General features: G+C 37.4%; 1 protein-coding gene across 3 annotated transcripts in view; it reads left to right on the top strand.

The window, feature by feature from the left end:
- DIAPH3 (diaphanous related formin 3) overlaps nucleotides 1–22,211 on the top strand; it is a 454,594-nt gene that overhangs the window by 287,663 nt on the left and 144,720 nt on the right. For all 3 annotated transcript variants that reach the window (XM_084767928.1, XM_084767927.1, XM_084767929.1), the window contains 2 exons: nucleotides 1,923–2,088; nucleotides 20,451–20,586. In XM_084767928.1, the coding sequence (XP_084624054.1) occupies nucleotides 1,923–2,088; nucleotides 20,451–20,586 (302 nt within the window). The remainder of the gene's footprint in view (nucleotides 1–1,922; nucleotides 2,089–20,450; nucleotides 20,587–22,211) is intronic.

Genomic DNA, 22,211 nt, shown 5'->3' on the forward strand with positions numbered 1-22,211 from the left:
TTACTTTCTTTTTTCTTTTACTTTTTGAGACAAAATTCACATTGCTACCCAGGGTAGCTTCAAATCCATAGTGTTAGCCAGCCATCATGTGTCCAGTCAAGAGGTGTGAACCAGCATGTCAGTCTTAGAGACTTTGTCTGCGTGCGGTGTAAGAGTAGGTGTGACATCATCTTGTTTTGGTTGTTCTTTGAGATGATGACGAATTCTCTTTCATTTTCCCTTAAAAGAGGGGACTTTGAGCACTGAAGTGGCATGCTTTACTCATGTATCCAGTTGTTCACTCTACCAGACAGTCCTTTCAAACTTCTAAGGATTAATTTGGCTATTTCCAAAATTGCCTAAGCTTAATCACAATTGGCTTTACTATTATTTTGGGTAATTCCAGTTATTCAAAGCTCCACTTCATTTCCTTTTGGAGCAAATTGTTTTATACAAAATAATGATAAGAAAATTAACTTTAAAATCTCCGAGCTGGTAGGACAAAACCATGTCATTTCCGTAGTTCTGGCTCTTAGTCATCTTTTCCATTCCATCTTTCAATATAATTGCTCTGTTTTTCTAAGTGTATGCAGATGCACTTCTGATGTTTCCTTACTTAGGGTTCTTACCTCAAATTCAAAGCGCCATTGCTTTATTTTAAATTGTTTTTAACAAATGGATGGTTGACAGTGTGTATTTTCCCACATATAGGGATAGAATTAGCAGTATTTATGCAGTGCCTATTCTTGACTCAACTGTTTTATGGGCAGAAAAGGAGCAGTACAGAACCAGCCTGAGCCCCACAGCCCAGCAGTTTCTTGTAAAATCATTACATTCTGTATTAACTGTGTGTACAAGCGCCTGCATGTGTGCAGTTTTGTGAATAGAATGTTTATAACTTTGTACCAGACACCTTTTGAGGAAACCCTTCTCACCAAGGTTGAAATAAAACATTGGTACAAGTGTCCTTGGGCAGTATGACTAAAGCCTTAAAAGGCTTTCTTCAGAATATGGTGTAGTGATTTTATATCAGATTTTATCACTAGGTTTTGCTGTGTTTTTTAATATAATAAAAAATAGTCTGTGGTCTGTTTTTGAAATATTTTCTACTAGTAGTGACTTACTGTTGACTTTCAGAATGGTGTGAGTTATATTGTCAGAAATTAGTATGAGAACTGTTCTGATCTTTATCTCCAATTGTGTTTGTGCATACAAGCATACGTTTCAATCATGTGCTATGTAGAAAATACTATACAGGAATTTTACAGAAAAGAATTTAAATCACAGTATGCCTCCATAATGAAGTTGTTGACTTACAAAACATCTTACATTAAAATCTTCAGTGTAAATTGAGTAAGTGGGCAGGGACAATATCAAGTGTTTATATATATTCCCAACTTCTGATCACTTTTCTAGGCTAGTTGTTATAATTTCCTCTCTTCACAGTAACTGTATGAGATAGGTGACATTGTTCCTTCAATTTCACAGATAAGGCTGTTGAAAGAGAAAGCTGAAGGACTTTTCTGCAGGCACATGACACACAGGAGCTTTGCATTACCCTTAAGTTTTGCAACTCAAGTACTTTTCTCAGTGTTTATATTGTTCAGTATATTTAATTGCTTAGTCTTAACTGCCGAACCAGAATCGCATTTTTCACGAACTATATGGTATAGACTATTATGATAAATTGGAAATTTTTTTCTTGAAGTGAACCAGGAAAAACAAATATTAACTATATAAATATTTATTTGGCTGTTTGCCAAAGTTAATTTGAAATTGAATTACAGATTCTTAGAAGATTCTCTGGAGGTCATTTTTTAGTTTGGGAAATGTATTAATGTTAACTAAAAATTAGAATCAAATATGGCACTAGAGATGGTTTCATTTTTTTTTCCTATACAGCATTACTTTGTACATTTCAAAAATCCTTAACTAAGTATATACAGCTTTGTTATCAGTGCAAAGGAACGCTATGAAAAACTCTCCAAGCTGCTAGACACCATGACACAATTGTACCAGAGTGCAATGGGCTACTATGCTGTTGACATGAAGAAGGTTTCTGTGGAAGAGTTTTTTAATGACTTGAACAACTTCAGAACTACATTCATGGTACGGGAAAGATCTTTCATTTGTTTTCTGAAAAGTCTTCTTGCAATACTTTCTTGTCCTCTGTTTCTGTGTTATTTAATTCTGTTATTGGTTGTTTTTTTTTTTTTTTTTTTTTTTTTTTTTGCAGTGAAACCTACCTTTTCTGCTGTTGCAGATTAGCTTTAAATTTTCAAATTTTAAATCTGTTGAAAAATATGTAGTTTGTTCTCTTTGGAGCCTTTTTAACATGAAAGTGTAATCAGAAATTTTGATTGAAAAAATGACAAATTCTGAAGGTTTTCATTTAGGCTCCCTCCTGGCTGATTACAGAGCACATTTATAATAAGTTTTTGGCTATGAATTTGCTTCTTTATGCTTAAGATCAATTTGTATTTTTGTGGTATAATTTTACCAAATTCCATGCAACTCCCGCGAAGCTTTTTTTCCCCTCCTTTTTTAATGCATTGTACAATAAGCTCCCCGCCGTTTCTCTTTGAGTAGGCTTTACATTCCTACGGTTTGCTTCAGACACTTTAATAGGAAGGTCAGGTCTTTGAGGTAGAATCCTTTCATTTAGGTATTAAAAAGATCTTTTGAAAAGTATTAGCTGATTAGATGGGGGAAAATCACACACACATATTAAAGTGAGAAGGTATTGTTGCTTCCCTTGGGAGACAGGGGATACAGTACTGCAAGGGAAAAATTGTTATTCTTAGTAAATGGGGAAGTCATTTTATATTTCAGCAAATGTTTGTAAGGATTAAAAAGTTTTGAAGTAAAAAGAAAAAGAAGATTGGATTTACAGAGCTACTTTTTAATCTCAGGAAAACTTTATGGCTAACTTCTTTGGATTCGGCTATAATCACATAAAAATGATTAGATTTCCTTTTAATGAAAACCCCATTTATTTACTAACACTTCTCATTCTGTTTACTCCCAAAATTCAGTGGTTATTTAAATTATTCTTGTTAATGGCTATGTACTTACTCTATCTTCTTCTGATACACACGTGTGTGTGTGTGTGTGTGTGTGTGTGTGTGTGTGTGTGTGTGTGTGACTTTCTGTATAATACATTATTTTGAATTATCTAATTGCTTGTGAGGCACCATGCTTAGTAAACATTAAAATGTTTGCGGTTTCAGACAGGTTGACTTGGATTCCAGGATGAAGTCACTATTACTTTGTTCGCATTGATCTATTCTGCACAAAAATGACCAAGGTTTATTTTGTGCTATGTGAAGAGAGATAGCACCAGGTCCTTGGTCCAGACCTACTGTTGCACTGGAGGGCTTCCATGGCAACCTTTCTCTAGCTCAGTCCACTCTACCATCCAGCTTCAGCATGCGAAACACTGCTCCTTCTGTTCGTACTCAGCTGCCTCGCTGTCCCCTTCTACTCATCTCTCCCAAGCTCCCCTTGGTCTGCTAAGATTTACCCCTGTGTGTCCAGTACAACATGTCATTTGAAAATTGGTAAATTTTTGGAATATCAAGTGTTCAGTGGGTGCCAGGCTTTAACAGCTAATGCATTCATTGTCAACCATATGCCAGGTTCCATCTTCACTTATTTCAACTTTACCACAACCAGATGTAGTAGTTATACTTCAGTGCCCATTGTAAAAAAAAAAAAAAAAAAAAAAAAAAGACCAAGACATAGAGAAATATGATTAGCCCATCATTACATAGCTAGCCAGGAGCCAGTGTGCTGACCTAGGTTGTCTGGCTCTTAAATCGGTACCATATAGGTCTGTATTGTGTGAACTATTAAATGTGTGACATCTACAACACTTGGAAGTGGGACTAAATTGAAATCTAGCCTCTGCTCCCAAAATAAAGCTCATGACCAGTTTCACTTGTAATAAATCATTTATTTTGTAATTGATTTATCTGAAATGTTTTCAAAATACCGCTGCTTTCGAACAGAAGCAATTAAAAGCTATAGTGTCAAACCCCTGTAGTATACAGTTGACCAAACTACATCGTCTCTCCTAAGTATTAATACAGTTGCAAATAAGTTGTCTATATATTACTCTTCACATTTATTTTTTATTACATAAAAGCCTTGTTACGAGAGCTAAAGAGGCAACATCTGTTTCAGATTGCTGCCGCAGGCCATGTAGACCAAGAGGGGAAAATTTCAAGATCTTGTAGCTTCTGTGAAGAGCAGCTGTTCTTTTGACAGTGCTTTCACTCAGTTCACTTAGCCTGAGAGTCTGACATGGGAGTTAAGGTTTTGTTGCTGGTCTCTTGTTCCACAGCAAGGCTCTGTGCTTCCTGGGCACCAGGATGGTTAGAGTTACTGATCTAGCTTCTCCAGAAACAAGGGCCAGTGAAAGGCACGATGGAATTTTGTTAAACCTTAATTTCATTCCCATCCGCAGTAGGAAGAACCCTCGACACACCCGTACTTGAGTGCTAGCCTCTCTCTAGACCCTGTGTACTACATGGGCACACGAAGTCCCACTCAGTGAGCGACAGCAGTACAAGAAGAAGGCCCTGAGGTGGAGAAGCCTAGACTTCTGTAAAAGGGCTTCAGTGTTGAGAGGAACCACAGCATACACGCTGCCTGCCTACCTGCAATTCGTTCTTTAGAGATTGCATCTTACTCATGTGTCAGGCATAGAGGAGGCATGCGCCCCGAAACATGTGTAGAGAGGGCAGAGGACAACTTGGTCGGGAGGTCAGCTCTCTCCTTCCAGTACGTGAGTCCTGAGGAAGGAACTAGGGTGGTCTTACTTGGCAGCAAGCAAGCCTCTACATGCTGGAAAAACTCACTTTCTGAATCCTGCACTTTGGCTTGTGTAAAACACCCTGCTGTTAAGATTGCAAGAAAGTTGGAAGTAATGACTTTTAGGTTTGGGGGTTTGTTTTTGTTTTAGTTTTTACTTTTTTTTTTTTTTTTAAGACAGCTTGGTAAGTACCAGCACACAGCATATTTCATTTTTTCATACTTAACCCTTTCCATTGATGGCTTCACAGTGGAAGAAATGTTTCAGGGCAGTTCTGCTTTCAGAACATAAGAAGTTCTCTTTTAAGTTTGAGGACACTTAACATGAAGCCTGGCTGGGATGGAAAGAAAATGAAGGGGGCGGGTGTGAATCTGCCTTTCTGTGATACCTTTCTATTTTCTGCAGTATTTTTCTGTGGGACTGTGTCAAGCACGAAGTTAAGATTGGAGGCACTGGGCAGAAATATTAACTGCCAAGTGTCAGCTCTGCCAACTGGTGGTCTGCCAGCCATCCCCTTCCACCAAGTGGTGCGCATGCCCACATTCTCCATAACTACTCCTGAGTTGACATTTGTGAGTGAGGTTCATCCTTCACTGGCTGTAACCAGGGTGCTTGTTGCTAGTAGATGCTACAAAGCTTTGAAGAGCTTGCTGCATGTAGTATGTTTTGTTCTCGGGTCCTGCTGGTGATCTCATATCCTTCCTCATCTCATTCAACAAAATCAAATTCATGCTCGCCTTTGAATTTAAACTTAATTTTTTGTATCTGTCCCTGGCAATGTAGCCTTGAGGTATACTATGTATTCCAGCTCCCCTTTGTATCCTAGAAGAGGTCTGTGCCCTCGGTTGATTCACCTGAATTACAGGATGTTATATTTAATGCTCTCATTAGATGTTGCTTTTTTTCCTAGTGAAAACTCCTTTGCTCTTAGCTTTCCTTACTCAATATTATTAGCCCTTTTCAACCCTCATTATAACCTCAGAAGCTAAGTCTTCAGTTTTTGTTGTTGTTGTTGGGCACCTCAGTTAGAAAAGGTTTTTCCTGCTCTCTTCTTTTGACCTTTTGTTGTGACTCTGTTTTTAGGTAAAAAGTTTCAACCAAAATATACATGATAAGAAAAATCTGTTACTTCCTGTTTGAACATACCAGAGGCCGGTGAATCCCGAGTGTTCAGTGTCAGATAACTCTTAGAGAATGATTTTTGATTTGTGCAACTTTTGAACTCAAGTGATTGCAGAGCATATGGACTTTTCTATGAGAAGGCACTGCTCTGAACATCCGCTTCTTACTCAGAGTGTGGAAGACCTTGAGTCTTGAAATTCTACCTTCGGGTTAGGATTTAGAAAGCATCCCAAAATAGCCCTTGCCTAAAGTTATTGTTGAATACCCCAAGTTAGCGAAGTGGTATATTTTATCTTTTTCTTATTTATACGTGTCAATAGACGTGCTAGACTCTGTAGTTACTGTTTTCTAGTACATAAAACCCATTTGGGCTGTTACCTTAGTGGTAAAGTACTTGTCTAACACATTCAAGGACCTGTGTTATGTCTGCAGCATTGGGAAAAAAAGAACAAACAAAACTCCATGCTGTTCCTTGCTAAGCTTTATCTCCCAGGAGTATAAATCTCCTGTTTGAATGGTGTCTGGTGGCAGTCTGGAGGTAGGACGGTTTCTTTATAAGTGCTTAGTGAAATTCTTCCCCAACTGGCTCTACTCTGCTTGTTTTGTCTTCCATTGTGAAATGAGCAGACTGTAGCATCTAGTACCACCATTGAGTTGTGCCTTCGTAGATTAGACATGACAGTAACTTGCAGGTTACTTAACCTTTCTGAGCCTCTGTTACCTGTCAGTGACTGCGTGTAGTGGAGTTAAGAACCAGATGCACATAAACCCTTACAGAAACCTAGCTGTGTGCCAATAACAGATGGAGTGTTGTTGTCTTTCCTATTTCTTTACAATAATATTGGGATTTTTCAGTGACTTCCTGCATTTTTGTGTTTACATATAGAATATTGTGAGCAGAACAGACACCCAACTTGTGTTTAGCTATGGCATTCGATTATTTCTACAGTTATTACTTATGCTTCATCTAATTAAGAGTTGATTACCATATTTTTAGCAAGTTTAGATTTATATATTTGATTTATATCATATAAATATATATTGAACAAACACCAAAGCAAGAATGACTCCTAAACTCTTACTATACCTGTTGGTCAAATAAAAGGGAGGAAACTGTTATCCCTTCTAACCAATGGGAAGACATTTTAGTGGTTTTTTTGCTTGCTTGTGTGTTTATTGTTAAGAAGCTCAGCTATGGCAAATCACTTAAATCACACAAGCTTGATGCTTGTCGGCTCTGGTGCCATTTGGGCTGACTGCTATGTGAAGCAGCTAGACAGTAGCACGAGGGCAGAGAACTTAATGTGATCGGAATGCCCCTTGAAGCTTGCAGATTAATACATTTTCTGCTGTCAGAGGCAAAAATATCATGTGCAAGTCTTATGGTGAGGTGTTGAGCCAGCTTCTGTGACCATAATAGACAGCATCTTCAACCCATGCATATTTTGGTGGGTTATGATTTCAGAGTTGTATTTGGAGTCTTTTCACATAGGGCTTCTGTCTTCATTAACACCTTTATTATTCTGAGATCATACTTGGAGCTTGAATGCTTCCCAGAAAGAAGAAAATATTCTGGTCCTCTGCCCCATCCTTTGGGCTCTGTTTACTTAAGCCATGTGATTAATGCTAGTTGCTTAGTATTTTGACTTTGTAAAGTTTGAGATGATTTCCTAATCATTATTCTTGTAGTTTTTCATATTGAAAACATACCTAATGCAATTGACTTGAGCTTTGTCTTTACTGATAAGATTCCTTCTTACTTTGCCTTATTCAGGGGTGATAATACATGTATTTATTTGACAGACTGCTTCTATATTTTTTAAATGACTGGTAATTTGTATTTCCCTTAAAGAAGCATTTTATCAGTGAAATGGCAAAAAAATTAAAGGCTGGATTATTTTCAATAACAGTAACAATATACATATACCATTAGCCCATGCCAGCTCATGTAGCTGAAGAAGGTACCAACAAAGGGCAGGCAGAAATGCATAAAATAACATTGTGTTTATACATCAAATGTAGTCCTCTCCTACTTCATACATGTAACCAGATACAGACATATGATACAGTAGGAGAGTATTGAAAAAGGTGATGTGCCCTGGAGGCTGACTTTTATGTGTTTAGGTTGGGACATATGAGTTGTTAGTTGGAGAGTTAACAGTGGCTCAGCAAACTGCTTCCCTACCTGCCTGCTTCCCAGCTCTACATATATACCATTCTGTCCATTGGTTTGCCTCTGTTGAGCCTTATGAATGAGAAATAAAAGGAACATCATATCACTTCAAGGAAAGACAGTGCAATGTGGAGAATCCAATTATATTTGGAAAGAACCTTCTAATTGATCATGCTTTGTTTTTGACTCTGTACCACTTGAAGTTTTTTCCCTTAGCTCAGAGCTTTGCACACCAATCCATAGCAAACTTAAGGGTCAATAATATTACTGGTGGGCTAATGAGTGACTTGTTCACTTCTCTGATGCTGGTTTTATAGAGGAGGGGAGCTGGAGGAGGAACTAGATAACCATCAGCACCTGCATAGCTGTTGGGCTGTTGTCGATCTCCACATAGGGGATCTTTGTCCATTATGGTATTGGATCAGCAGGCATTGATCAGGGTTCGGTTCAAATGCTGGCTTGTTCCTGCAAGCGCGGAGTGTGCCATGCTCACCTGTCCTCTAAAATGACATGTGGCAGTACTAGAAAACCACACTGCTGTTAACCTTTACTAAATAGGATGTATTTAGTAATCAGTGTACCAGGGTTTTTGTGTTGTTTGTTTTTACATTTGGGGAAATTTTCTAGTTATTAGGGAAAAAATTTTATAAGAAACAGAAGCACATGCTTTTGACTCCTAACAAATGCTGTGTTTAAGGTATTTCCTTCACGGGTCATGGTGGGGTGTTACAGAAGTAGACAAATACATCCTAAATGTGTTGTTTTGTCAAATTAAAATATTTTCTGTTTTTCTGTTCATTCCTGATGATGAAGCCATCAAGACTTTCCAGGAAACAGTCATATTACTGCCACTTGAGGGAAAGCACACTTAAGCAAGGTGTTTACTGGCAATATATTAGACCCATATGTGTTTCTTTACTGAGAGAAAACAAGCCTACTTCTGACAGTGCCCAGTGACCACACCTAGGAAGCACTGAGACTTAAACTGAGTTTCTGTAACTAAAGACACAAAACGAAAAGGGAATACTTAGGCAACACAAACTAAATTAGTGAAACTTGTATTACAGATATCTATCTCAGACTCACAAAACAAGTGTACATATTGAAGCAATAAAACTGAATGGACAAGGCTTTTAAAGCTTTTTTTTTTTTTAGTAAGATTTCTCTAGTTTTCTGAAACAAAAAATATGTAAGATATAAGACAGTACAATAGCTTGAACATACTGAGATGGATATCTAAAGCTATTTAAATAATTTAGATAGAGATGAAATATAATTTATTAAAACTTAGTGTCTATGGCTACGTATACGTAATACTATGATTTTATTTTGTTTTTTTATAAGACTGATTAATATGCAAAATAATGTATTGCTTTGGTTTAAATTTAAGCATTCCTTATATGCACTTAAAACATTAAAACAGTCATTCTAAAATTTATTTTCAAATTTTAAACAGCAAATGTATACCTTACCTTCCTCTCAAAAACAACTTGAGCGATACTTTGAGGGAAAATGTAGGTAAGAAACTAAGTTTCTTTTCCAGAATAAAACTCCTGAGCGCATTAGATTTGGTAATATTAAAACAATGTGCATGCATATGTAAATGGAGTCCTCAGAGGAATAATGGCTAGACTTGAGGTTGAGAACTCCATGTTGCCTTCCATATTTAATTCATCACGACGCCTTCCCTGCCAAGTCATCCAGCCTGTATTGGATGATTCCACTTCACTCCCATTCAACTTGGTGTAGCATCATATTCCAACATCTCTGAATAGAAACACTTACATTCTCATAGGAGCTATGAAATTTGGCACTCCCCTTATGCTTGGTAGAAGCATGTATTATCGACAGAAGCTAGAACATGGATCTTCATGAGTTGTTGCTGAATAAATGTGCTTGAGGCACTTGAATGATTATACTCTTATGAAAATCACAATTAAAATCGGTGATATTATAAACAATATTTGCTAACATTGCATTGACCTTCCACTTATACTAGAGAAGTGATATAAAGCAAATATATGAATTAATGTTTTTAGTTCTTGAAATAGCCACATATATTATCATTTTTATAGAAACAACTGAAGCACTGCCACACAGCTTTCCAATGACAGATAGTCATTTAAGTAAAAGAATATAACTTTAGATTTCCATCTCATTAGATTGTACCATCATTCAAATGTGTCACAAAAACCCCATATTATTTAAGAAAAATAATTTTTAAAGCTAATCAATTTCATATCTGTTCTATTATCACACACCTCATATACTTTCCATATATGATATGTGTGTGAATGCTTTCTTAGAATTATGAATATCCAGTTACCGTTTTTTAATCTTGTAACCTAAAACATATGGCTAAGGTACCCAGAATTAGTATTGCCAAGCTCCAACATCATATAAAATGAAATGAGAACTGTTATTCAGCCCCACACTATTAAACACCGTGGAAAACCTTACTTATCAGGCAGATTTTTAGTGAAGACTTTGGAACATCTATCCTACAATAATTTATCCAGCTACTTTAAGGCTCTTATACCCTTCTTACCAAGCTTTCTTCATAATCCGAGATGAGCCACTTTCAAAAATTTGCTGTTGCCTTAGAAAGTTAAGGAAATATCCCAGGACAAAAATGGATTAAAGACAAAGAGGTGAAACAGAGTTGTCAAGGCTGTGAAGTTGGAAACCAGGGCTTGTGCAGAATAAGGACATTGCATAAAGCTTTCAACATAAGCATGGGGTTGGGGAAACTATTCTCACCCAGATTAGGGGGGAGGCATCTATAGCTGTTTGCAAAAGCCAATTTAAAGCTCTGTGTTGGAAGATTACAATCTACGTCTGCAAGATTCTTAATAATTAAGCTCATCAAAATGAGAACACAGACTTAAGTACTAAACAAGTTTATAGTAGCATAACAACATGATAAGGGGGTAACAAAACAGTCACAGACATTCCCCCCTGAAGGAGTCCACATAGGAAAGTAGACACAACATGCTTAAGGAAGTAAACTGTTTAAAAGGCTGACTAGTCTACAAATGACCATTTAAAAGGAAAAGAGTAATGGAGGTGGAAGAGTGGTAACTGAAATTAAATACACAGCGGACGGGAGCTGATTACACTCAACAAGGAGAGACATGCATAGTAAATGAAAGTGTTCAGAGGACAATCCAGGAGATAGTGTGGCTGAGAGAAACATGGAACCAGATGAGACACTCTTTCCCATTTTGTAGGAAAAGCCATAAACTACTGAGAATGAATGAAAGACAATAAATATTCCAAACAGTGCCTAAGATGTTTCCAGATCAAGAAATTACAAGTATGAAGTACCATCTGTACCACAGAAAATAAGTAAAGTAAAACTCAAGCAACTTGTAGATGGTACTGGAGAGATGTAAGAGTGTATACTGCTCTTACAGAGGACAAATGTTCAGTTCTTAGCACCCAGTTAGGCCAGGCAATAATTACCTGTACCTCCAACTCCAAGGGGATCCAATGCTGCTCACCTCCATGGGTTCTTGTACTCACATACATGTATCCACAAGGATATGGGGAGATATATATTTGGATATTTTTCCCCGTGAGTGAAACCACAGGATACCAAAGACAAATATCCTTCAAAGCAAAGAACTGATTATCAATCCCAACACTTTGTTAGATACATATTAGTTCTATCAGCAGAGAAGGAAGCCAGTAGAAAGTATCTTCACATGGTAGTAAAACATGGTTGTTCTTTAATGTGGACTAGCCTGCCAACACAATGGCAGAGGTAGGCTATTTATGAAAAAATGGAAAGTAAGAGTGTGTTTGGATGCCCTCTTGTGCCTCTGGAGTTCAGAGTACAGCCTTAGGTGGCAGTTTTTGCCTCATGCTTGTGTGACACAGAATCTGTCTTGTTCAAAGCTTGTATACATCGGGACAGCTGGCCCATGGGCTTCAAAAGATGCTCCTGCCTTTGCCTGCCATTTCCCAGGGACAACGTACTGGGATTCCAGATGCTGTGCTCCACTTTTTTACGTGAACTGTGAAGATCAAAAGTCAGGTGGCCTGGCTTGTGGGGCAAATGCTGTAGCCACTGAGCCATCTAACAGCCTCTTTCAAAAGCAGCTTTGAAAGCAGATTGGCAGGGCGCTTCTTAACAGGTCAGATAGTATTTCAGATTTCAGAGTATACTGCTCAAAGTTGGTGAGTTACACACCAGTATAAAACACGGTTGCTCTATGAGTATAGCTGTTTTATTCCCATAAGATATGTGATTAACCCACAGCATACAGATTATTGTTCCCTCTTCTAAATGATGTATTTACAAATTTATTTTTTTATTTTTTTGCTTCTTATTTTGCTTTAATTTCAATTTTATTAATTTATTCAGATTACAACTCAATTGTAAACTCCCCACCAAGAGGAGGTGGTCAAATATGGAGCACCAGGGTTCATATCAGAGTCAGTCCCTGCTCTCTCCATAACTGTGGAGAATGTCCTGTCCATTGGGTAGATCAGAGTAGGGGTTCGATGTTTACTATTGTATTGTCCTTGGTTAGTGCAATAGTTTGAGCAGACACCCCTGGGTCCCGCTCTACCCATCATGATGTTCTTCTTGTAGGCTTCTAGGACCCTCCGTGTCCTTCTATTTCCCCATCTCCTATATTTCTCTTACCTAGAGTCTCAGTAAGATGTCCTCACATCTATCCTAATCCCCTGGTAAGTGAAGACTTTCGTGGGACATGCTTTTTGGGCTAGTGCCCAGTTATAAGTGAGTATATACCATGTGAGTCTTTCTGCTTCTGGGTTAACTCACTTATTATGATCATTTCTAGTCCCATCCATTTGTCCACAAATTTCAGGATTTCCTTATTTTTAAATAGCTGTGTAGTATTCCATAGTGTAAATATACCACAGTTTCTTTTTCCATTCTTTGACTGAGGGACACTTAGGCTGTTTCTAGGTTCTGGCTATTGTGAAGAAGGCTGCTATGAACATGGTTGAGCTATGTCCTTGTTGTGTGGTGGAGCATCTTCTGGGTATATTCCAAGGAGTGGAATATCTGGGTCTTGAGGAAGCCTTATTCCCAGTTTTCTGAGAAATTGCCAGATAGATTTACAAAGTGGTTATACAAGTTTGCATTCCCACCAGCAATGAAAGGTCAACAATTAATAAATGGGACATCATGAGGCTGAGAATCTTCTGTAAGGCAGGAGACACTGTCAACAGAACAAAGCCACAACCAACAGACTGGGAAAAGATCTTCAACTGTACATCTGACAAAGGTCTAATATCCAAAATATATAAAGAACTTAAGAAATTAAACACCATCATACCAGATAACCCAATTGAGAAATGGGGCTCAGAACTAAACAGAGAATTCTCAACAGAGGAATATCAAATGGCTGAGAAACACTTAAAGAAATGCTCAACATCTTTTGTCATCAGAGAAATGCAAATCAAAACGACTCTGAAATTTTATCTTATACCCATCAGAATGGCTAAGTACAAAATCATTTTTCAAAAGAGGGCTCATGAGATAAAAGGCCTAAGAACAAATGTTAGAAAATGACATATATAATAAAAGTTATTTTGTATACAAAGGGAGACTTATACTACAGAATTATCAGTTGAAAAAAGATCTTGGGGGGAGGTGGGGCTAGAGAGATGGCTCAGTGGTTAAGAGCACTGCCTGCTCTTCCAAAGGACCCAGGTTCAATTCCCAGCACACACATAGCAGTTCACAACTGTCTGTAACTCCAAGATCTGACACCCTCACACCAATGCACATAAATTAAAATTAAATATTAAAAAAAGAAAAGAAAAGAAAAAAGATCTGGGATTCAAAGACTCCTATATAGTTGAAGGAGAAGGAAGGAAAATAAAAATAAGAATTAAATTCAGGAGTTGAATTATTTGTATAATAACATTATTAGGATAATTTGTAGGCTATAAGCATTGGATACAATGAAATCTAAATTGTAGGGGAGAATTAGACCAAGAAATGTACATAAAGACAAAAATCATAGCAGAAAATAAATAGAAGTAATAATGCAAGGTTGGGCCAAGAAGAATAAAAGTCACAAGGATGTTCAAAAGCCAGATTAGGTTTAAAAAAAGAAAACTTGGATTCATGAGATTTACAAGACCTACCAATAGGAAAGTTTGAAGTGACACAACAGCAATTATTAGGCAAGGGAATACTGAAAGACCAAAGGCCAATGTGCTACTAACAACATATACTGATAGCAAAAAGTGTTCCTTTATGAAAATGAAGTGAAATTCACCTGAAGCATACAGTGGTTGCATGTGCATGAGACAGCCCCAAATGACAGTGTAAGTTTTGTTTTGGTTTGGTTTGGTTTTTTGTTTTGTTTTGTTTTTTTTTCTTTTTGAAACAAGGTTTCTCTGTGTAGCACTGGCTGTTCCTGGAACTCACTCTTTAGACCAGGATGATTTGGAATTCAGAGATCCACTTGGGTCTGCCTCTGAGTGCTGGAGTGCACTGCCACCGACTGTCTGACCATGTAAATATTGATAAAGTATGGATAAATCCAGGAATTAGCATTATGCTCGGAAAGTTTGCCCAGTGCTCTCTCAGTCAGATGGAAAGATGCTAAAGGTACAGAAACTTTAAATGCTTCAATAAAGAAGCTGGCGTTGTCCATGTGCATGACACCAAGCATTCATTATGAAACGTGCATTTTACCAAGTAAATTGAAGCTATCCTTGAAATTGTTTAACACATTTGAAAGCAAGTCCAATAAATTTCTAAATATCAGTTTTATCTATTGATCTCATTAGCATGAAATTAGAAATTGTAAATGACAATTTTAGAGAACCATCTAGTAATTTTATGAAAGCACATTAAGTAACTCATGTCCTGAATAAGATCAAAGGAAGAACTTAAAAGATTGTGCGTCTCCACCTCAGACTATTCACATACTTTGACTTCAAACTGAAGTGTCAAAAACAGCTTCAAACCCCATGAAGTCCAGAAAATACTTTTCATGAAGTACAAACGGCAACTTAAAGAGTTATAGGGGCCAGCAGTGAAAGAAGAGAGACTTTGATTATGTAAATTTTAGAAAGTAGAGTTTATGAATAACAGTATAAATACTGTTGGGATTATATTTGTAAAATATAATTACTAACAAAGGCATGGTGTTCAAGAATCTAGAGAACTAATGGGTTTGTTAGCGGAAACTTGGGGGGGTGGAGAGCAAATAAAATAGGCAGTTCATAGAAGAGGAAAGAAATACAAATGATTAGAATTACATAAAATGATGCTTCCATGAACTAGTAGCCAGAGGAGTGGAAGGTAAAGCATGCTGTAATACTACTACACTAGCAAGATTAAGATTGTGACAACAGTTTGCGTGTTGCATAGGCTGTAGGTTGAAGTCTTATTGGCACACTACTTAAAAGCAGTGTAATGTCTAGTTTGGTCAGTGCAGTTCTGGCCTTTCGGTTTATCAGCTCCACTTATATATGAGAGGGGAGTGACTTGTAAATGATTGTGACCATACTTCACATATGAAATAATATTTACAATGGGATTCATCAGTCTTGCCTATATGTTTTTTAGAGCAGAAACAGAAGTTTTGATGCATAACATATATACTTTCGGGTTATACTGGCCTCAAGCTTTTCTTTCACATACAAACTGGCTATCAATAATCTTACATAACAATTTAAGAACCAGTCAGTGGCAAACACCATTAAAGGACTCGTAAAAATCTGTGCACTGTTTGTGTTCATATCCATATTGTTCGTCATACCCAAACATTGGAAACAACATAAATCCCACTGATAGAATAAATTTAATAATATAGGCAATATAAATGAAGTACAATTCCAATATAAAATGCAGATTAGTATTACAATTTTGAATGAAAAAAAATCATAAGTGTTAACATGAATTAGGATGGATTTTTCATGAAATTCAATGGCAATATTTATAATAATATTAACCACAACTCATACAACATTTTGCTCTGTCTGACACTTCTAAACTTTACATACCTACATACATACACAAACTCATGTAAATTTACTGGCTTTGAACCATTTTGATTACTCTGAAAAATATGTAATAATAACTATTTGACCACTTATAGAATTATTCTTATTGGTTAAAGTACATTATAGGGGAGACTAACTAGGAGCTCCATATTTCTCCCTAGAAGTCATGTAGCAGAAGCATACATCTTGGAATTTATGTATTTGTTAGTATACAAGGGTGTTACATAGTCATAAAAAGCTTGTAAGTCCCAGACAATGGTTTTTGTTATTTGGTTTTATTGGAAATGAACAGTCAGAATCTGGCTAAAGTTTAAAAACCCTCTGTGGTGACTAATGTGAACTGATAGACCCACTTGTCTTTCAAAATGGTCATGCATAAGACTGCATTTGGGGAAGAGTACGCCAAGGTCTCCTGTAGCAGCATGTAGTTGGTATGCATTTGCTGATAGGCCACAGGAGGTCAAGGATAAGATTCCTTCTTAGAATTGTGTCTCAGCCCACCAATTCAGATGTCTGGCTCAACCTTCCTTAGGAGCTATGGATTTAGGATTTACATAACTAAGAAGCAGTTTTATCTACAATAATCAACGCTCTCTTGAGTTTTGCTGTTTGAGGCTACTTTTATTTCTTAAGATTTGTCATATAAAAAAACTCATTAGTATTTGTGCTATGATGTCACTTGCAGGCTAAATGCTCATTTATATGCTACTTCTCGGATTTTCAGCTAAAATTCTCCTAATAGTTACAATGTCAGAATAAAATAAGTTTTAAATGACATAGACTTTTAAATGAAAATCAATAGTGCATTTTTCCCTAAAACAAAATGGCTTTTGGAAGTACTGTAGGCTATATTTCTAAAGGTAAATATTATTTTTATACGTCTTGGAAAGTACCTTTGAAATTTTATTCCTCTAAAAGGGTGTGGTAGTTCTTTATGGTAATAGAAGTTCTAAGAAATGTTCACATTGAAATGTATTCAATCATTAAAGTGGAATTTATACTATAAAATTTTAGAAGTAAATGCAATTCATGAATAAGCTCTGAGATCTATTATTAGATGCTGTACTTTGTTTCTATTTATTTTCTTCAAGCAAGAAATACAGTTTTATTCCTGAGTATTTGCTTATCTTTTTTCTACAATGTACATAGTTACACATGTATACAATTATGATTGAGGAACCTTTACTTGTTTGTTTGGGTTTTCCCCCTTTTTGGAATTACCTGCCCAGCTTATGATTTGGAATACAAAAAAGATCCCAAATTATGTTGATGTCTGTATCTGCCATTGCCTTGTTGTAATTGAGTCCTAGCATATGTGAATCGGGAGCATAGGAAAGCTGGCATGCTTCCCGCTTTTTCGTATTTCTGCACAACAAAGAAGTTGATTTGCTTTAACAGAATATACTGCCTCTGTCTCCCAAAATTACTCCCTTAAATACTTGTGAGACAACACTTGGAATGGAGTGCTTGCCTAATGCTGTTGTCTCAGTATTCTGTCTCAGTATAATGCCTAAAATCTTCTGAAGTGACCCTATCTAGGCCTGGAAAACCCTAAGTCATCAGGCTTCACATCTCCATGCAAAAGTATAATTGTCACCTCAAGATAGGGACAAAAAAAAAAGTTTATCTAGAGCCAAGTATGTGGGACCATGGCCTAAGAAGGAAGTTCTACTTACTTCTTATTCTATGTTTCAATATGTAATGGTCTCAGGAACGTTTATAGTAATTGAATAAGAAAATTATAAATCAAGACACAAGGGAGTTACAGCAACCAGGGAAGTCTCTCTTAAAGGTCTCCTGCTATTTGATGATATTCTTAGCCTTTTGCTTAGTGGAAACTAAAGGTCTATTCGTATATTTTTAAGGATTTATCTAATAATCACAAGTATTCCAGGTCAGAAAGATGGGCAAGCAATGGTTATTAAGTGGGCTAAAAATAGTCCACGATAAATTGTAATTAGGCTCTGGACCTGAAACATTCTCCACGCTAATCGAAATTCTAATCAGTTGATCAGCCTTGCAGAGAATGTTTCAGGTAAGGTATGGTTCCTTCCAAGAACTTGCATTGCTACACCTCAACTCTTCTAACCTCATTACCACTGTCTATCTCTTTCCATCACTGAAACTCAGTAACTTGGTGAGCACTTTGCTCTGCCTGTAATGTTCTTTCACCCAGCATCAATTAGTGTTTTCTTCAGTGTTCCATTGCTGCGAAGAGACACCATGACTCGCAACTCCTATAAAAGAAAGTATTTAGTTGGAGACTTGCTTACAGTTTCTGAGGACCAGTTCATTATTACCATGGCAGGGGGCATGGCAGCAAGCATGGTGTTGGAGATTCACAGCCAGAAAGAGAGACAGACTGGCCTTCACTTGGCTTCTGAAACCTCAAAACCCATCCCCAGTGACATACTCCCTCCAACAAACCACACTTAATCTTTCTAATCCTTTCAAATAGCACCATTCCCCAGATGACTAAGAGGCTTTGGGGCCATTCTTTTTCAAACCCCCACACTTAGGCAGCTCCTTGATTTATACAATTCAGCTTTAATCAAACCAGAGGCGGGCTTTATCTAGTGGAAAGCTAGTATAAAGTAACACTACAACTTATTTAGCTTGGTTTTGTTGTTTGTTCGCTTTTCATCATTTGGACCTCTTCTTTGCTTATTACTTTTTTTTATTATCTCTTTTTGTGATTATAATTACATCGTTTCCCTTTCTTCATTCCAAAACATCCCATATACCCCTCCTTGTTCCATTAAGTATTGTCACATACATATATATCTCTGGGTTAAAAAGAAGATGGGGAGGCCTGGTGGCACTCAAAGAAAGGGTAAGCAGGCTACCAAGATGAGACCTGATAGGCTGTGATCATATGTTGGGGGGAGTCCCTCTCTGTCACAGACCTAGGGGAGGGAATAGAATAAAAGAGGGAGGAAGGGGGAACAGGAAGATACAAGTGAGGGGAATAACAACTTAGATGTAATCTGAATAAATTACTTAAAATTAAAAAATGGTCAAGTGTTGTAAAGTAGCTTGATCATCCAAATGCTTGCTTCTCAAACCTGACACCTGTGTTTATATCCAAGCCCCTTTGTAAAAGCTGGGTATGGCACAGTGGTGAGTGCCTTTAGTCCTGGTGCTAAGATGGCAGCCACAGGCAGATTCTCCGAGCTTGCTGGGTTGCTCTAGACCTCACTGGTGAGTCACTCCAGTTGGTGGGCTCCAGTTTCAGTGGGAGACCCTGCCTCAAAAAATATGGCAGGAAGCTATTGAGGAAGACACCTGCCATCAGAATCTGATCTCTACATTCAGGGATGTGCACCTGAACAGGATCCTGTATACGTACAAATCCCGCTCCCTCCTTCACTTCCTCCCTCCCCTGACATACATGGGTATAGAAAAGAGTTGTTATACTGCTCACTGCTTCGCCTGTTAGGACCTGTAAGTACTTGCACTTAATCCCATACACCACAACAGACAGACAGACAGACAGACAGATGGGCTGCGGATGAGTTCTTGCCTTGTGTGCAGCAGCACTCAGAATTGGATTTAAAAGAAAAATACTAGGCTACTTACTTATAGTTTAAATTGTATGCTTTTAAAAATATTATTGGTAATTAACATGTAACCTGTTTGTTTTCATTGGCACTTAAGTAAAATAGAGTTTGTTTGATGTAATCTGATGCCATGCTGTTTGTTGGTACTTAGAAAATTCTACCTTTACCTGCTGATTCTCACTAATGCCACATGAGAGGCATTGCTTGATTGGTGTAAAACTTAGAAATAGGAAATTAATTAACTAATCACATATCCATTGAGATCTTTTCATTAGCATGTTATTGGTTTGATCAACAGTCGCAGAATCTGACTTTGAGACCTCAAATATTTATACAGTTGTCTTTGTGACACTCTTTTCTATATGAAAAAAGTATTGGTGCCTAACTGAGTATTTCATCCCCGTTTTAATGAGTTTTCAGCTGTTTTCCTTAACAGCCTCTAGAACAGCCTCTAGAAGAGAAAATATGGAAAACTTAGAGAGTTTAAGACACATTATATGTTATCGAGCAGACTTGATTTGTGTATTAAATGCCTTTTTATTTTTAGTCGCTCTCTCTCTCTTTTCCCTTTTAGGTAATTCCATTTACATGCAGGTGTTGTGAACCTAGCCGGTTATTTATAGATGTGTATTTAAGAAGGGTTTATGTATATATATTATATGGCTGCTAGTCATCTAAAAAACCAACCATTATCTGCAAAATGCTCATTCATTGTTTACTTTGTGTATTATTTTAGATAATTTTCTGGTGGACTCGCTGGTTAAAATTAATCATTTTTTAAATTTATCTGTATTAGCAAGCATTAAAGGAAAACATCAGAAAACGAGAAGCAGCAGAAAAGGACAGACGTGCCAGACTAGCGAAAGAGCGAGCAGAGAAGGAACGATTGGAACGCCAGCAAGAGAAAAAGCGCTTACTAGAGATGAAAACTGGTGAGTCCCATCGAGTCGCCTGTCCAGGCTGTGGTCACCTAAGGCTCATGTGGTGCTTCGTCAACATTTTAATGTATTCAGCAAACAAAAAATTAGGATCACTGCTTTCTGTAACTAGCTGTAGAGCAGATCTTTCCCGTGGGCCTTCCTCTCTTTAGTGTTCTGCTTCTCCTGGTCTTGGTACTCTGGTGGACTTGGAAGTCAAGTGTATTCTCTTTCCTTCATTATTACTTAGATAACAAGGCTGACACAGAGAACTTCTGTAGAATGTGGATTTATTTCTTCCACCAAATGCAGTATAAGACAGAGAGAAAATGCAGAAAAGAGAGCAAAAGAGGCAACTGATTAAAAGAGACTTAAACCTGCCTGAGGGTGTCACTTGCCTGGTGTGCATGAGCTTGCAGCTAAGTGCAGTCCCTGTCACTGAAGAGGAGAGGAAGGGGAAGGAGGGCAGAGGACAAAAGAGAGACGGAGACTGGACAACAGCTACCAACCGTGGTCCCTACAAATAACTGTAGAAAATGTATTGGACTTCCTTTTTGTCCACATGTGACAATATTGTTGTCAGTAAGCTTCAGTATTCTTTACAGACTCATACTGAAATTTCACAGACAAAAAGACACAATGTCAGGGATTTGAGTAAGCATAGCTTATAATGACTTGGGTGTAGGGGCTCTGGAGGTGACACAGGGTTAGCATCACCTAAAGCTGGGTGACCACACTGAGGGAAGGGCTATGCCCACTGTGCTGTTTTCTTGACTGACTTTATACTGTTTTCCAATTGTAATGCAAACTTTTGAAAACCTTGACAATTTTGATTATAACATTCCAGAAATATCTATATTTTATAAAGTTAGAAGGGTCATATTCTGATTTTTTTTTATTTATATCTTAGTTTATTTTGTTTTATTATTCCTTAGATGCCTGTTAGTTTTCTAATAAGAGACAGAAACAGTTGTGAATCTGGGTAACAGGACTGAGGGAGCAACTGAGAGGAGTATGGGGAGGGGAAACCATAATCACAATATGTCATTTAAGAATCCATTTTCAAAGATACCAGTAACTAGGGAAGCGAAGCATTGGGTTGTGGTTTATTTTCAGGGCTAAGAATTTCATTCTTTTCTTTTTAAGCCACTAAGGATTGAAGGTCTTAATAAGAATCCATCTGTCTCACTGGTGAATTCTGGTAGTTGACAATTCGGGCGACAAACGCGCCTAAGGTTTCCGTGCAGAAAGAGGCTATGGTGCCACCCTGCCTGCTTCCCTGCACTACCATAGGAATAGTTTGTGTTTAGAAGCAAAATGAGTGTATAGTAGTGTATCATAGTTGCTTCTTCTGAAAGCTAAAGGTCATCAAAGTCCAATTCCATGTTTGTTTGAAATTCACAAAATGTTCAAGGAGTATTTGAAAGTGTTACCAAAAGTGAATATTAGAGAAGTATACTATTGACTGTTAAAATATGTTTTTGTAATAATCTTAAATTAAGATCTTAACCTAATTTGTGGTGCATAATTATATTGTTTGAACATTTGTTCACCTAGTTAAGTCACCAAGCCAGTTATTGATGGCAGATGAGCTATACTATTGGAGTTTGTCCTGAGGGACTGTGATTCAGAGCCTCGCA

This window comes from Acomys minous (genome assembly GCF_964271855.1).
Source record: "Acomys minous genome assembly, chromosome: 18".
Taxonomy (NCBI): Eukaryota; Metazoa; Chordata; class Mammalia; order Rodentia; family Muridae; genus Acomys; species Acomys minous.